The 18,459-nt window shown below is 50.1% G+C and overlaps 1 protein-coding gene across 2 annotated transcripts in view; it reads left to right on the top strand.

Moving 5' to 3' along the window:
• The window catches only part of WRNIP1 (WRN helicase interacting protein 1), a 488,996-nt gene that overhangs the window by 410,942 nt on the left and 59,595 nt on the right, over nt 1-18,459 (top strand). For both annotated transcript variants that reach the window (XM_086965069.1, XM_086965070.1), the window contains one exon: nt 7,310-7,389. In XM_086965069.1, the coding sequence (XP_086821195.1) occupies nt 7,310-7,389 (80 nt within the window). The remainder of the gene's footprint in view (nt 1-7,309; nt 7,390-18,459) is intronic.

Consider the following 18,459-nt stretch of genomic DNA (forward strand, 5'->3'; position numbering starts at 1 on the left):
AAAATATACTTTTTACGCATCTTATGTGCGGGTGGACCTCACTGCGCTGACTCTAGTACCTCCTGGTTCAAACTCAAAAGGCAAAAATTAGTGAATTATATAGATCAAGGTTCTCCATTGTCGGTTCTGGAGGGGTCTGAGATGTGCCAGATATTAGCGATAGCTACATTTATCTAAATGTGGATATCCGGGGGGCGTGGCCAAGATGGCGGGCTGAGAGGTCGCACTTGCCGAGAGCTCCCGGGCCCCTGAAACCCTGCACCGCTCGTAACCGCTGATTCCCCCCCGGATCATGCGGTGATTGAGCCTGGAGACACCGGTGGCGGTGCGGAGCGATCGTTGAGCCTTGACTGCCCCTTCGGAGGTGCGATTCAGACCGAAGCAGCTTGGGGCGGAGCCCGCTGGGCGGCCTGTGTGTGAGCCGGGAGCCGCGAGACCTCCGGGCCTGGGACCCGGACGGTGTGCCCTGCTGCCTGTGAATGGCCCGCTGAAGTGCCTGTGCCTTGGTGTCGGAGTAGGAGTCGAAGGGGTCTTCGCGAGCGGAGCGGAGCTGACCGAAGGTGGTTGATGAGAGCGGAGCTGCACGGAGGAGTAAAACGGAGGCGGAGCCGGCATCGAGTTGCTGCCCAGGTCCGAGGCTTGAGGGTGCTCGTCCCGTGGGGCCGCTACGGTCCGACACTGGTTGTGGAGGAGTGGTGTTGTGCCCCCGGGGCAGATATTCCCCCAGGATTGCCGGCCCCGGCGGCCCCTGCCCCGCGAGTTTGCCCTCCGGCTGTGTTTCTCGCCACTGGACTTGAGACGGAGGTAGGCCTCACTCCTTGGGCGTTGGCCTATTGATAGTAACGGGCGGCCATTTTGTGGACTCCGGCCCGGCTGCTCGGCCCTGCTCGGGATCTCTGTGTGGCGGTGTTCCCTGACCGGTGTGTAGCTGCTCTGGCCCTGTTGATCTCTTTTGCCGAGCGTCGTCCACCGACGCCCCCTGTGCAGCCAAGATGTCGAACGCTAGGGGACAAAGAAGGGGTGATCGGACTTTGCCGGACATGTTGGGGCGCGGTGCCTTGCGTAGCGGAGGGAATCAACCCGGCCCCGACCAGGGGCGCTGAAGGCGGAGAACCCCCGGTGACACGATCATTCCTTGAGTCACTCTTCAGCTCCTTGCGGGAGGACTTTCAAACGTTGAAGCAAGAGGTGGCCGGGGAGGTCCGCGAGGTGCGGAGAGAGGTGGACTCCCTGGGAGAGCGGGTCAACACCGTGGAGGAGGCGGGTCACTCCAGAGACGAGGAGATCACCCATCTGCAGCAGGAGGTCCTGCGGCTGCGGGAACAACAGATTGAGCTGCAGGCCCACGCCGAGGACCTCGAAAATCGATCCAGGCGGAATAACATCAGGGTCCGTGGCGTTCCATCCGGCGAGGAGGGTGAGAACGTGACGGCTTACTTGGAGGGCCTCTTCCGTGCAATTCTGGGGGAGTCGGAAGACTTTCAGGTCCGCATCGACAGGGCGCACCGGGTGGGTCGCCCCCGCAGAGCCACAGCACCCCCCCCGGACATCCTGGCCTTCTTGCCGGACTTCCCCCTGAAGGAGCGGATCCTCCGCGAGGCGCGGAGACAGCAGCCTTTCCGATTCCGAGACCACCCGGTGGCCCTGTATCAGGATTTATCTACGGTCACGCTGCAGAAGAGAAAATCCTTCAAAATCGCCACGGACTTCCTCCGGGAGCAGGGGACGCAGTACTCTTGGGGTCACCCTTTCCGCCTGATTTTTAGGTGGAACGGGACACTGCACCAGCTCCGGTCCCTCCAGGACGTTTGCGCGGTGTTGGGCCTCACTGCATCTGATACGGACACCCCTGCGCCCGGCCGCAGGCGAAGCACTCGAGACGGCTGGCAGCACGCAGGGGGAGGGCGCTCCCCAACGCCGGAGCGACCGGGATCGCCCACGATTCGGGCGGACATGGCGGCCGCCATCCAGGAGGCCTCCAGAGTGGCGGCGACTGGCGAAGTGGCCCTGACGGCCTGAATTTACTCCGGGGGGAGTCTGCACTAGCCTTTCTTATTGCAGGTGCGGGGGTTCTGGGGGAGGGTGGGGCAGGATGGCGAGTGCAGGAGGTGGTGGCTGGACGTCCACTAGACTGACTTTCCACGGCCTTGTCCGATACGGACCGGACTGGGACAATGTCTTCTTTGCAAAGTTCGAGAAGCGGGGAGTGGGAACGGGAACGGCGGGGGGATGTTTTGAGTTTGGGGGCTAGTGAGGGGGTAGGTAGTTGGGGGTGGTATGGATTCGGGCGGTTGGGGTTCCAAGGGGAGGGGGGTGTTCTTCTAGTTGTGGGGTGTTGGGGTCGGGGGACTGTACTGTGCCATAGAGATATCCGTGGTTGCTGTGCGTTGAGGCTTCGTGAGATGGCCTCTATGTTTGCTTGCTGGGCTTTGCCTATCTGTGTGTGCTCCAATGATTCCCCTCCTTGATGGCTCTTAAAGTGGTCTCTCTAAATGTGAAAGGGTTGAATAATCCGGTTAAAAGGCGGGCGGTATTGTCTCTGTTGGAGAACTCCCAGGCCGATGTTTGCCTGCTGCAAGAGACCCATCTGCTGGCTAAAGACTGTTCCAGAATGCGTACCCCCAAATTCCCTACGCAGCTTTTCTCCTCTAGCGCCTCTAAAACGGCAGGGGTGGCGCTCCTGTTCTCTAGGGGGTTCAGGGGGGAGATCTTACACAAAGTGGCGGAGCAGAAGGGGAGGCTTTTGGCATATAGGATCAGGGTGGGGGGGTTTAGTACTGACTGTCGGCTCTATCTACGGCCCCAATGACCACCAGGATCAATTTTTGCATAGGGCACTGGAAGATGTAGCGTCCACCTCTGATAGGCACATAGTGCTGGGGGGAGATTTGAATCTAGTTTTCGACGCGGCTATGGACAGGTCTGTGCAGCGGCGCCACCAGTTGGGTGAGCTCTCGGGCTCAATTCGCACTCGACTTGTGGAGCTGGACATGCATGACATGTGGCGCCACCTCCACCCCACTACCCGCGCGTACTCCTACTTTTCACATGCACACAAGTCCTATGCGCGACTGGACCATCTACTTGTGTCGGGTCCGATGCTCGCTTTGGCCTCGAACGCTGATATGGGGGTCCTCTCTCTTTCCGACCACGCGCCAGTGGAGGGTACTTTCAATCTGCCCCCGGTGGCTCGGCCGAGAGGGGTCTGGCGGCTTCGGGACACGCTATTGCACAGACGGTTGACAGTGGACCAGATCCGCGCGGCCATTGTGGACTTCCAAAGCGTGAACGATAATGGCGATACCTCTCGCGCGACGCAGTGGGCAGCCCTGAAGGCTGTGCTCCGGGGCGAATTCATAGCTATCTCCTCGGCGGAGAACAAGGATCGACAGCTCAAGAGGGATGAGCTCACCCGGCAGGTGCGGGAGCTGGAGCAGGTTCATCATAGAACGGGGGCCCCCAGGGTCTGGGGACAGCTGAAAGCTGCCAGGAAACTCTTGGCGGCCCTGGACACGGACCGGGCGGAGTACGCGATACTTCGTCTGAAGCACAAGTATTACACCGGCGGCGATAGATGCGGGCGGCTCTTGGCCAATAAGCTTAGGGTGCAGCACCAACAGCACCGAGTGAAGGAGCTGGCTGACCCGACCGGAGGTTCTGTCACGGCAGATGAGCAAATTGCGGACGTCTTCCGTAGATTCTACGCAGACCTCTACACTGGTGAGGCCCCCTCCGCCAAAGCGGAGGCGGAATATCTGGAGTCGGTACCGCTCCCGTCGTTAACGCCGGATCAGGCTCGGTATCTGGAACGAGACATTCGTATCGAGGAGGTGGTCACGGCGATATCCCGGCTCAAACCGGGCAAGGCTCCGGGACCGGATGGCTTTATCCCTCTGTTTTATAAGACCTTCTGTCAGGAGCTGGCGCCTTTGCTGACCCGCCTTTTCAACACCTTCGCGGAGCCGGGTGCCATTCCCCCCGAATTTCTTCAGGCCACGGTCTCAGTGATCCCGAAACCGGGCAAGGACAGGACCGCCTGTGGATCCTACCGTCCTATCTCGTTTCTGAACACGGACTTGAAAGTATTCACCAGTATATTAGCAGCACGCCTGGCACTTCATCTCCCGGGCATGGTTGACTCGGATCAAGCGGGCTTCGTGCCTGGCAGGCAAACAATGGACAACACAAAGAGGGTGACTCATATTCTTGAGAAGGCCTCCAGGATCCCCGGGGAAAGGATGCTCCTCTCCATAGACGCGGAGAAGGCTTTCGACAGGGTGCACTGGCCCTACCTAGAGAAGGTCTTGGGCAAGTTCGGGATAGGCGAGAAGTTCCGTCATCTGATTTTCAACTGCTACCGGTCCCCGTCCGCGGTGGTCCGAGTGAACGGAGGTAGCTCCTGGCCCTTTGCCATAGAACGGGGTACGCGACAGGGGTGCCCACTATCTCCTTTGCTCTTTGCCCTTTACATGGAGCCGTTTGCTCAAAGGGTTCGGCAGAACCCCGACATCGTTGGTGTTAAGATGGGCGAATTTCATCATGCGATTAGCCTGTACGCAGATGACGTCATTCTGACGCTCGATGACCCGCGGAGGTCACTGCCGGCTTGCATTGCAGAACTGGACCTCTTTGCCGAGGTGGCGGGCTTTAAGGTGAACCTCGGGAAATCTGCCGCCCTCGACATTTCGCTCGCTAGTGCCACCAGGGCGGAACTACAGAGACTTTACCCTCTGAGCTGGTCCAAGGACCGGATTCCGTATTTAGGGATCCTGTTGGCGCCCTCCCTCCCGGCGATGGTCACGGCCAATTATGCGGCTTTGAGCACGAAAATCAGAGAGGAACTAGGTCGGTGGGATAAGGGCACGTTGTCGTTGCTAGGTAGGGTGGCCGCAGTGAAGATGACCCTCCTGCCTCAGGTGCTATACCTGTTTAGGGCGTTGCCGCTCCAGCCCCCCACAGGGAGGCTTGCGGAGACCCAGGCGGCCATTGCACGGTTCGTGTGGCAGGGCCGTAGACCACGGATCAAGAGGAGCATCGCGACGCTGGCGCCCGAATCTGGGGGGCTGGGGATACCGGACTTACGGAAATATTTCCAGGCCGCCCAACTCCGCTATTTGGTGGAATGGAGCCGATGGGAGTCAGACAAACACTGGCTGTTCCAGGATCAAGCGGTGGCGGGCAGGACATTACAGGAGGTCCCATTCTTGAAGCGGGCTCATCGACCCCCTAACCTTTACGCATCTTTCGTGACGCGTGTCCCGCTTCGGGCGTGGGACTCAGTGGCTGTTAGGAATGAGCTTACTACTTTTCCCTCTCCCTTTACGCCGCTCATTGGCAATCCGGACTTCGGTCCCGGCACGGAGCACAGTGCTTACGATCGCTGGCGGGCGGCCCGCTGCTGCACTTTGTATCATCTATACGGCCCGAGGGGGTCGTCCCCTTCCAGGACTTGCAGCAGGACTACGGCCTCCCAGAGGCGGAGCGTATGAGATATATGCAGGCGTGCCACTGGGCATTGCAACCCCAAGTGCGCGATACGGCAGATCGGGAGATCACGGTGTACGAGCGTTGGTTAATCACCCGCACATCGGACGCTAAACTGATCTCAGATTTGTATAAAATGTTGCAGCCCCCCCCCCTTTCATATTCACAATCCCGGTCGGGAGCGATGGGAACGGGAGCTCGGACGAGTGTTGAGTCACACGGAATGGGACCATATCTCCTACCGCTCACGCCACTCGGCCTATCACACGGGGCTCACGGAGACCCTCACCAAAATCTCGACCTACTGGTACCGCACTCCGGAGAAGTTACATGAGATGGATAGGGCAATACCAGGGACATGCTGGCGCAACTGTGGCAATACTGGCACGCTAACACACATACTGTGGGAATGCCCCCTTTTGGCTTCTTACTGGGAGGAGGTCCTGGGTGAGGTAGACAAATGCTTTGAGATAGAGCTGCCGAGGTTCCCTGCCTACGTTTTACTGGGTTTACCGAATGGGTTGATGTATCCCCTCAGGTCTAGGAGGGGCAGACAGATTGCAATTGCTCTGGGGTCAGCGGTGCAAAACATTCTCATACACTGGCGCTCCACCACACTCCCCACTGTTGTCGGCTGGCTGCATAGATTGTGGCATGTCCTTGGCATGGAAAAGATGTCCTTAGTGGCCCTGGGGGATACTGATGCTTTTGAGGAACTGTGGGCGCCCTTCCATAGTCTTTTGTGTTCTGAGTTTCGGGAGATCACCTGTCCTAGATATCTTAGGTTGTTACGGCTGACGCCGCCACCGGATCCGCCTGTCTGATTGGTCGGGGTTGGCATTGCATAGCGGGGATTACTGGAGGGTCGCTATGAGGGGAGAGCAGAAGGTTATGGCACAGTACAGGGGGTGGGTTGGGGTGTGGTAGTTTTGGGGGTTTTGATGGTTAAGTAGGTTTTTGGAGCGGGGATGATTCCCCACCCTTCCCTTTTCCCCCCCCCCCCTTTCTTTTTCCCCCCCTCTTTCTTTTTTCTTCCTCTCCCCTCCCCCTATTCCTCTTTCCACCCCCCCCCCTCCCCCCGTTGTTTGTTTGTGACCACAGGCGCACAAGCTGTGTTCCTGAGTCGAATGGTGCCTATTGAAGAGATGTAACTGCTTTGCTGTATCTACTGTATTGTACGCATTGAATGTGCGGCTCCTGTGGTTTATCTTTTTCTTGCCCTGTTGTTTCCTATCTTACCCTGCTTCAATAAAATACTTTAAACCTAAATGTGGATATCCTAAAAATCTGACATGGATCCGGGCTGTCAGGACCGACATTGGAGAACCCAGATATAGATTATGGGCTTTTTCTTTTTTTCTTTTTCTTTTTCTTTTTTTTTCTTTTTCTTTTTTTTTCTTTTTTTACACCTTTACTGTTATACCTATTCTTTTCTCTCATTCTCTCAAATGTTATGGCCAAATCCATTTGATTGATAGATAGTTATCTTGATGACGTTTCCTGCCTGCTACTTCTGTTCTTTTCGCTTCAAAGTCCTCCGCACTTTATCAAGAACTTGAAATTCTCCTGTTCTCTGCAGGGCTTCTCTAGAAAAGCTGGTGTGCCTCTAGAATGTAGGGGTTGGATATTTGCACTGGATGTAGGCAGTAACGCATTGTTTTAACTGAATATGTATTTCCTTGGGCTCTAAGGAGGTCGTCGTAAATAAGTCAATGACATCTGAAAACGAGCATTTTGACGCTTTACCTGGTTGCCATGAGAAAGGGATGCACGTTTAATCCTTTAACTGATTGCTCTTTTGATGAAAATTGGTTTCGCTCCGCAGGGCTGGCAGATCCTTCGGCATTACCACAGGCAGTGGCTGCTTTTCAAGGCTGTCATTTAATTGGAATGCCAGAATGTGAGGTAAAGTATTCACCCAGTGCTCATTTTTTATTTAAATTATGGATTTTGTATTGTATTTGTGGATTTAAAAATGCTACATAAGTTACAGCATGTCACAAGTAATTCTTTTTTTTTTTTTTTTAAACCTTTATTGTAGCATTCAATAAAAATACAAGTATGGGCCTACAACCACGGGGGCCGGCCGCTAAGAAATTAAAATCCCCATGATCACTGTACAAAACGGCTCATCAGCCGACAATCCCGAGGTCCGGCAGCGATTCAGGATAAGAATTGTTTTTAGGAATGCACAGAAGGGTACAGGATGAGATAGAGGTTCCATTTTATATTTTATATGAGAGGATCAGGTGCTATACAATCAACAGAATGCGGGGGACCGGGTAAAAACAGGATTTGCATGATTTAACCACTATAATAGAAAAGTGGCACCAGAGCATTAAGACCTGTACGAAAGATAACAAAAGACACATTCCATCTTGCTCTGGCATTCCGAGCCCACCCACCCAAAAGTCAGGATATCATTAGAACATCAGCACAAAATATGAGCACACAATAAGAGTCTAGATGATTCATAGCAATACTGATCCTTAAAAAGGGGAAAGGAAGAAAGAAAGAAAGGCCATAGAAAATAAAAACGGCAAAATAAAACCCCCCCCTCCAACCCTGCACCCCTGCAAATGGCTATAGCCTGACCCCACTAGCAGCGTGCCTGTCGCCCCTAATAACTAAAACCCCAAAGGTAGGAGAAGAAACAGAGTAGGGCATTTCCGTGTTGGCTCCCGGCCCCTTTAGACCCCTGCCCGAGACAGCCACCCCCTATCATTATAAAGACAAGTTTAAAACGACAATATAAATGAAAGTAGAGGGTACCGTGTAACACCGCCCAGCCTCTCAGAGCAAACAATTACAAGTCCAACATGTATAATCGCCATGCCAACCATTCCCGATCCAGTCGATCTCAACCTTGGCCCCTCCGAACCAGCACGCGAGCCCCTCCCAGCGAGACCCAAAGGCCAAAGAAGAAGCAATAAAGAGGCAGAGAGTCATCAGAAAGCAGTCCATGGCTACCGGCAGGCAGTGAGTCCACAGGAACTGTAGACGCAGATGAACTCTCCCTCCTAGTTGAACAGTTCCAATGTGTCTTGCACAGGAGTCGCAGCGTCACCAGGAAAGGAGAAGATGACCACAAAGGGAATAGAGAGTCACAAACAAAAGTCTCCGGGGGGGGGGGGGGCGCGCCTGATGTTATCTCCAAAGCCGGTGGTGGTGGAAGGTTCAGCAAGATCATGAGATCCTCGAGAACACAATCTCCCAGGGGACCATCCGATGGTTCCAGTGCCTGTCTCCTCACGGGGCCCTCGCATGGAATCAAAATGACCGCGGTCTGAGTGGCTGTAGACTCCAGTTCCAACGATAGGGCCAGGCCCGGTTCCGTCCGGAGCATCGCGGATAGGCGCTTGTCCAATTTGCTCACCAAAGTGTCCACATGTGAGCGAAGTTCTGATAGTATCGACCTCAATGATGGTTCATGCACCGCTCGATTCATAGTTGCATGCCCGACATCGGTCGCAATCACCTCCCGGGTGAATCTGGCATCTTCGGGGGGGGACAGGCAAGACCACGAAAGTGCAATTTGCGAGGGGTGACCAGTCTCCGTCCGCAACCGCGGTCAACCCGGTGAAGGCCGCAGGTCAGAGACCCCGAACCACGAACCACGAACCCCGGAGACCGAGAGACTGGGCCGCGGGACCGGATCCCCACTCGCTGCCGGCAGCAAGCTGACTCACCCCTCGGTCGACGCTGAGCGATGGAAACGATCGCTGTCAATTTCGGGCCGAATTAAGGCCTCTACTCCGGTTGACCGGACCCAGCCCACTCCTTCTGGCCGATGTTGTTGCACTACAGCCCGGCTGTCAAAGTACTCCAGGCCCCTGCTTCACCGCTGGTGTAAGCCGCAAACTTCAACTCGATGGAACTTCATCAAACAAGCTGATAAAAGTATCCGGATTTCACCATCGGAGTGTGGATCAGTTCACGCACACAGAGACCGGGCGTAAAGTCAGGATAGCGTACAGGATATCGTGGCGGGTTACGGAGGTCGGCGGAGCCGGGAGCTTAAGCAGCCATCTTGCTTGCTGACGTAGCTCCTCCCTCACAAGTAATTCTTATAGTGCATATCTGAATAAACGACATTGTTTCAACACGGGCTTCTGTTATTTAAACCCGTTTTCTGTAAATGTATTTAAATTATGGTTGAGATACCAACGCCACACCCTTTCTTAAAAAAGAAAATACCCTGAAACTTGCCTCAAAATTCTATCCTGATCTTGGAACTACTGTTTAATGAACATGCTCTTCACAAGCGGAAACTCCTCAAAAGTTGTTCATTGGGTGGGGCAATTGCACATTAAAATTTACCAAGGTGTGGATAACACTTTCTTAACTCATTGTGGGCAGACTTCATTTTCTTACCTGCCGAGCATGGACTTCGAATTACTAAAAGGCCAGGGGTAGCAGCAGTGACATTGCTCATCCTTTTACCTGATTGAAATCAAATGAAGTGACATAATATGACCGTTAAACCTGAATCTTTCTAGGAAGTGATATCACTAGACCGTAACCCAGATGATATCACAATAATTGACATCACTGTGTAATTAATATAAAAGTACCAAACAAATTTCTCTTTGGATATACCTATATTAAGGTGCTGACATAATCTCTGAAAGTGGTCGGGTAGAATACAATACTTGCCCTAAATTGTATTGAGCAAAGCGAATTAACCAGAGCTCTTTTGAATGGATTCAAGGGTAAGGTATTCTCCCCACAAGAACATTTTGAGAAAATTGGCTAAATAGGATGTTTTAGAGCAAACTTTGCTCATAAATCTGCCAAAAAGACATGGTCTATGAAAGGGCACTGGTTACACATGTCCGTTCTTTCATGGAATGCAAAGACAATAAACCCTAACGTTCCACAGGAGTGCACCCCCTGATTTTCAAAATGTACCATTAGTGCCCCTGTATGTCAAAATATCCTACATTGTGCGAGAGCCAACGATTTGCATGGGTGCCCCCTATATGCAATGGGTGCTCCTTTATGCCAACAATTACATATATGCCAGTCCCTGAGTTTTGCTAATAATGTTAGCCATATACCATGGGTGACCTTTATGTCAAAATGTACTCCTTGTCTGATAGGTCCAGAATTTTGTCATGCCCCTCTCTACCCCAATATGCCATAACTATTCTCCTTTATGCCAACAATCACCTCCACTGTGCTAGAATGAACATTTCACCATGGGTGTCCCACACCAAGAATTAGCTCCTGCATGCCTGCGCCAACCTTTTGCCATGGATGTCCCATATATCAAGTATTATCTTTAGTATGCCAGGTCCCTGTCTGTTAATAATTGTGGAAAAAAAATTATCCCATGGTACACATAAATAAAAAAAAGTCCTATCAGTGGTATAGTTCGTGTCTAGAATTATACACATAAGTATAGTTCGAAGGATCCAACTCACGATCCCTGGCAAGATCAGACACTGACTAACACATTGACATGCAGTGCAAAATAGTTTTTTTATTTTGTATATACAATTCTTATTAAAACACTATTTTTATGACAAGAGAAATACATCTAAACACAACAATTCAATTCAACATGATTTAAAAACAATAAAATTCATCAAAGCAGGACATGACATAAAATCATACAACACCTGTACCACAGAGAACCCTAATGTATAGGGAAAAGAACGACAATAGACAAAACGCTTTGTCTTTTAGTACGACATATCTCTAGGAATAGTACCAACAAGATTAGCCTGGATACAGAGACTGTTATTTGTATCTGCAGGTCTATCTTGTCCTTGGGATTATGTACAGAAGTGCGTTGACGCGTTCCGATGGATGTCTGTATATTCCATCTTTATCAAGACAACAAATACATTCACTTTTTCTTTGTGGTATTTTTGATTATTATACCCTGTGTAAACAAGTATATAAAAGACTTCTTTAAAACCTTGAAATGATTGTGCTGTAAACATAGTTGCAATGACATACTACCAACATCTAGCTAGTATTATAGTATTATATATATATATATATATATATATATATATATATATATATATATATATATATATATATATACCAATGTGTGTTACAGCTAGATTTCATGTCCTTTGTCATTACACTGCTATAAAAATGATTTAAGGCATTTCAACAATTATATATAATACATTTCAACAATTCATAAGGGAATTTCCACCTTACTCTTTATACACATAATATCACTACTACTTAAAACATTGTCACTAAAAAACGTATAGACTGTAATGTATGGTTTCTGGTCACATAATTCAATCGGTAATGTACCAACTACATTCCAGACGAATATCCCTAGGTGTCGTCCCTACCTTGTAGAACTAACCTGATTCAATATTGGGATAGGAACCATTCGTTACACAATGACTCCGCATACTAGCCTGTCTTTGAGACCTAACTAAATCGCTACATATATTGTATACCTCTGGGGGAGTGCTCTGGTAGCTTTCACCTAAATCCAAAAGTTGATAATAATGCTTGTTCTTTTTCCTAATAAAACTCGAGAGCTGGTCTGTATAAAAAACCCTGGTAGGAAAAAAACTTTTTATTATTATTTCTAAACCAAAGCGTACCTGCCCTATGTTTATGTAAGCAGACTACACTCACTTTTATTCTATGTTTTTATCGTACCTTGTTGAATAGGATTTAAAGTATCACCGCTGGAAGAGAGCCCGGGAGGGCCCTGAGACTTCGACAGACTCCGGTGGTCAGGTGTCATCGCTAGGGGCCCAGCTGACATTTGACAGGTCTCCACCAAGTCCAGACAGCGCAAGCACCTGAAGGGCCATAGACACACCAGCGCAGGGACGACAGGAGCAGCAGAAGTAGGGGTTGCAGAGGCGCAGCAGGACAGGTTGTCGGCCAGACTCGAGGGAGTCCACCAGGGGTGGCTTCCCCGCCGGGGTCCAGCTAGGGGGTCCAAGCAGAGCTGTCCACGGGGCTCACAGACCTCACCGTGCGACAGAAGAGGGATGAGCAGCCAGGTCCCAGATAGTAGAAAAAGTGGAAGGGGTTGCAGCGTGGTTCCCTGGGCCAGAGAAGTGACACGACCCCCCGGATCACAGGGAAGGGACTGAGATTGACGACGGCGCCAGTTCATGAGAGTGACCCGGGCAGACTAGAGCTGAAATACGGGTCGAACCCAAGAACCTGTTGAACACAAAATGGGCGGCCTAAGGAAGAAGGGGGACCATACCCTCAGTGCCCACCAAAGAACGACAAAGGGCTGCCCTTCCCCAAGGTCACAAAACCACACACGACACCACTGGGGATGAAGTGCCCATTACCAAGTTCTTCCTGGAGTCCTTGTTTAATTCCCTCCGTGAAGATTTCCGGACTCTGAAACAAGAAGTGGCCGGGGAGGTCAGGGAGATAAGGCGGGAAGTGGACGGCCTAGGAGAGCGCGTGGTCACAATTGAGGAAGCAGATCAGGCCAGGAGCGACGAGATTGAACAGTTGCAGCAAGAGGTCGTACGTCTGAAGGACCAGCAACTGGACCTGCAGGCACTCGCAGAGGACTTGGAAAACCGGTCCCGTCGGAACAACATCCGGATCCGGGGGGTCCCTCTCAAGGAGGAGGGGGCGGACATCACCGGCTACCTACAGGCCCTGTTTCGAGACATCTTGGAAGAATCAACCGACTTTGAGATCAGAATAGACATGGTTCACAGAGTGGGGCTTTCGAGACGCTCACCTGCCAACCCCCCCCCCCCCAGACATCCTGGCCTTCCTGCCTGACTTTCCGCTCAAAGAACGGATCCTCAGAGAAGCTCGGCGGAGGCAGCCCCTCCGATTCCGGGCCCATCCTGTAGCCCTCTATCAGGACCTCTCCTCCGTTACCCTACAAAAGCGGAAAGCATTCAAGGTAGTCACTGACTTCCTGCGCACGAAGGAGATCACTCAAAGACACCTGTGCACTGCTGGACATAGAACTGACGAGGACTCAACGCCACTAAGCTATCCCAGGGTCCGTCCCAGGGAGGATGGCAGAGGGTCGGCCGAAGACGCTTCCCAGTGGTGCACACAAAACCAGAGCCCCACATCATCACACAAGAAAGGGCCACAGCCATCCGGGAGGTCGCCAGAGAAACATCATCCTCCGAATGAGTCGCTCGAGGAAGTAGTTGTTGCGTGGGGGCCTGGAACATTGTGTGGGCAGCAGCAGGGGGTCACTCTGTCCTCACCCTCCACAGGACCAAGGTGAACCGCGCCAGCAGCCCAGGGGAGGACTCCACGTACCAGGACCCTCCAGGAACACCACACCTGTGGGCGAGCGGACGGCCCCGCCTCCCGCCTCCAGCCTCCTCTTAGCTTCTCGAGGCCCCCGCTTTGCCCCGCCCCCATCCTCTATATAAAAAGTTATAGGCCCCGCTACGTGGGACCCCCCTAAGATTCAACTATGGGTAAGCTCAAACAACTTAGTAATGGGGGCCAAGAGAATAAGAAAACAAAGATACCACAAAAAGCAGATACTATAATATCATATTTGACATCAGCCGTGGGAGTGATTACAGAAGAAATCGCGAATGCTGAAAAAGAACTTGGCATTACTTTATCGGTAACTGAAGAGGCTTGTCACACCCAGGAGGGGTCACACAAGAGTCTATAGACATACAACCTGTACCCCAGCCGGGCCCTAGTCATGCATCGCTGGTAACAGTGGATCCATTTGACCTATAGTGACCACAACCCAGTCAGACTCTTGCTAACCCAGGAGAACACACAAAACTCATCAACTCAACTGGGCCAGGGGGGCAGGCAAACGAAGAAGTGCAATAGAAAGACTAAGTACATCAACAAATTACCGGAGGACATGGAGGATGAACTGGTCAACAGACTTAGTACAAAACTGAAGGGCTCATAAATTTGCACCTAGAAACGGCATTGACCAGCATCGCTAAAGATATTATTGATGTATTAAACACGTGTGTAGCTGGACTGCTAAAGAGATGCGATGCCTTGGACACTTGTCCAAGAGTATCGTGGGCTTTTCGAAAGAACACCACCACCACAGACTCTGCATCCAGGGAACTCAGGGCAAAGTGTGAACAGATTTAATGTTACTCCAATTAACACCTTGGCTGCTAATGGTTTTCCCCTCCTGTGCTAATTCTACTAGAATCCCATTGTTCATGACGAGCTGAGCTCGTCATGAGCACAGCTCCACTGTGCCTCATGACGAGCTGAGCTCGTCATGAGCAGTGAAGTGGTTATACATCACCAATTAGTACATGTACCTGTTGTTAATACTGCCCCAGTTGTGCCGGTTCCTGATGAGTATGTTAGGTCCTCCCTCTCTGGGGGCAGTAATGTAGTAAAACATCATAGGCCTATCCTGGCAGGCCCACAGCACTGTGGTAAGGATTCTGCTGAGTTGCAATGTCAGTCCAAACTACACCTCCCGCCCCAAGCTGCCCCTTTAGTGGCTTTGTTAACAGGCGTTCCCCCGCTGAAGAAGAACGGGAGTGAAAGCACTCAAGAGTTAATGGAAAGAACTAAAACTTGGTGCAATAATTACTCTAGTGGGGACATAGACATAGCTGCCAGTATAAATATGGTTATAAGAGTAGGTAGGGTTGGCCCACAAAGAAAATCGCTTGAAGGGGATTGTGTGGTGATTAATTTCAAAACCCGACACATGGCAGACTGCCTTTTTCAGGATGGTTTTGACCTGTTAAACACGGGCATTAGGCCTCTTCCCCTTGGCTACTTTTACCCACCCCCTCAAACTAGGGTACGGTACCCTGTTGTCCCTGAGGTCAGAGCACCGGTACCCCATAATAATGTAAATGGTTGTTTACAGTCCACGTTAGAAGGTGGGAACCCACTTAGGGTCGTAAATACAAATATTGAGACTCCTAATGTTCTGGGGTGTACACTGGGGAATCGTTTCTCTCCACTCTCAGGAATGGATGGGAACGATTGACTGAGTAACACCCTGGGACAGGTACCCATAGAGGGGATTCCTGCTTTATCCTGCAGAATCATGAGCTGGAATGTAGCTGGTTTAAGGGCCAAAATGGGAGATGTAATCTGGGAGGAGTTCTTAAAAACATTTGATGTAATATCCCTTCAAGAGACCTGAGATCCCCTAAATTGTTTTTCCCTGTATGGTTACTGCCAGTTCAGTATCCCAGCAAGACGGAGTATTGCGGGGAGAGCGAAGGGATGGCTGATTAGTTTGTTCTCCCTAAAGTTAAAGGGCTCGCTATTGCAACTTGATGCAGGATATCATAATTGCTTAGTAGTGGAACTTTCAGTCTCCGACACTAGGAAAGTTTTATTTATAAACTTTTATAATTCTATGGAATCTGGTAACAACTTAGATTTGTTAGAACAATTCCTTTTAACTTATAGTTTGAAGTCAAGTTCTTTTGAGATCCTATTGATGGGGGACTTTAATATCCACCCCTGTGATAACTTTTGTGGGAGTAAGGCGTATGAGGGTCCACCGTTCTCTGCACCGTCTCATTTTGAACATTCTAAGCAGGGTGAGGATCTGGAACTTTCTAGAAAACTGGAACCTCTATGAGTCGGGTTGTGGGGAGGATAAAAATAGGACCCCGACGTTTAAGGGGAAAGACAATGGTATAATCATTGACTATATATTTTTAACATCATTTATGTTATCTCACGTTTTAATTATTTCACAGAGGTTTCCAACTATAGTGACCACAACCCTGTGATAATTGTATTGCTACCAGGTGATCCCTTATCCTTTAGGCCCACATCACAAAAGGCTGTGAGGGAGGTGTCCCTAAAGGATCAGGGGAGAAGACTAAAATGGGCTAAAGTGGTTCCGGAGACCCTTTTATCTGAGATTTTATCTAAAGTAGAGGTAGAGGTAAATACTTGTCTGGATGCCGAGTCACAAGGCCCTGACATTATTAACGCATTTAACAACATCTGTGTACAAATAAACCAAAGACTACTTATTAAAGGGAAACAGAAACCCCAGACTGGCAAAAGATTGTTTGATAAAAGTTGTTCACAGTCACATGCTGCCCTCCTTAATGCTTTGAAGGCAACCCCCAGGGACAGGGGGCTTATAGCAAACCGTAGACTTGCATATAAACAAGCACTAACTGCAAGAAAACGGGAGCTGCGGGATGAAGCCTGGACAAAACTTTTGGCACCTGAAATTCTGAAAGACAGTGGGAAATTTTGGGCCACTGTTAATCAGCCACTGTTCACAAATGATGACTATTCCCCTTTGAACTGTAACATTATGGATGAGGTTTGGATAGCCCATTTTGAAAACATATATAGACTTCCTGTTAATGGACAAAGATCCGAACCTAATCTGCCCGAAAATGTCTTGTCCCCGTTGACTTTTGAGGTTTGTGAAGTGGAGAGGGCAGTAGGGGAAATGTCTAAGAATAAGGCCCCTGGACCCGATGGGGTCCCGGCTGATTTGTTTAGAGCTGCCCCAAACCTTTGGTCTAAAATTTTAACCAATGTCTTCAACTCGGTAGGGCCAAATAGTCTCCCAGCCTCGTGGGCCACATCGATCATTATTCTGGTTTTTAAAAAAGGTGCTAGACATGACCCCTCCTGTTATAGATCTATTTCTTTAATTGATTCATCAGTTAAGGTGTTGGGCCGTGTAGTCCTGCATAGACTGAGCGAGTGGCTGGAAGAGAGAGGGGTACTGTCTAAGGCACAATATGGTTTTAGATCGAAACGGAGTACTATTAATCAGTGTTTAAACCTTCATCTCTTACTCAGTAAGTACACGGTAGCCAAGGAGGGGTCATTATACATGGGGTTCATGGACCTCTCCTCTGCTTTTGACCTCGTAAATAGGTCAAAGCTTTGGCACACACTTTTAAACATGGGAATTGATCAACCTCTAGTGCATTTTTTAGCAGATTTGCACTCTGGCCTCTCAGCTTCAATTAGAGTCAATACTGAGGGGCGATGCACTAGACACTTTAGGTCAGAAAGGGGGGTTAGCCTTGGGTGTATTTTGGCTCCCCTATTGTTTACTTTATATATAAATGCCCTGGAGTCACAAATGGGGGAGGTTTCATTGGATACCCCACGTATAGGGGAACTGGTTATTATACCAGTTCTCCTTTACGCGGATGATGCTGTCCTCCTGGCCCGCACCGGGGTTTGGCTGCAAAGGCTGTTAGATGCCTTTGTAAGCTTTATGGAGAACCTGGATTTAAAGATAAAAGTCAAAAAGTCCCCGGTTATGATCGCAGGGAAGGTAAATCATAAAACTAAAATTAAAACCTTTCTCTGTAGTGGGGAAGCGCTCTGCAGGGTACCTACATTCCCTTATTTGGGAGTCGTCTTTGACGAAAAGGGAAGTTGGCGCCCACAAACCAATAGTCTCAGTACGGTATTTGCAAGGACCGTTTCAGCACTAATGGGGTTCACAAAAAAGCTAGGGGCTACAAAGCCAAATGTCTGGCGGTTGCCATGTATGGTTGTCAGATTTGGGGCCATACCTCTCATGTTAAAATGCAGACAATAGAGAATAAATTCTTGAGAGGAGTTCTAACCGTCCCACAGTGTACCCTCACCTTTTCCATCCACACTGAATTGCGGGTTGGATTTTTTACAGATCAAATTGAAATAGCACCACTGATATATTGGCAAAAAATCTGGTTAAATAAAGAAATCTCCCTTAATCATACCATTTTGAAAAATTGCATGGCTCTGGATAATGCCAACAAAATTCCATGGCTGTCTTATATAATATCTGGTTTCCAAATAATAGGGTGTTTGGTCCTTTTTTCTTCACCTGAAACTACAACAAGAAAGGACATCGCTCTGACAAAAACTGCCCTGTTGAATATACTATCACTAGAGCGAGAGGAGACTAAATTGACGAAACCATTGGCAAGAGCTAACTATGCCTTAGTCAGCTGTCTAGGCCCGAACCATATCTGATTACAGTGAACAACCCATACCATTGGTATCTTCTAATTAGATTCCGGTTTAACCAGATAC

This window comes from Lissotriton vulgaris, chromosome 4_1, assembly GCF_964263255.1.
Source record: "Lissotriton vulgaris chromosome 4_1, aLisVul1.2, whole genome shotgun sequence".
NCBI lineage: Eukaryota > Metazoa > Chordata > Amphibia > Caudata > Salamandridae > Lissotriton > Lissotriton vulgaris.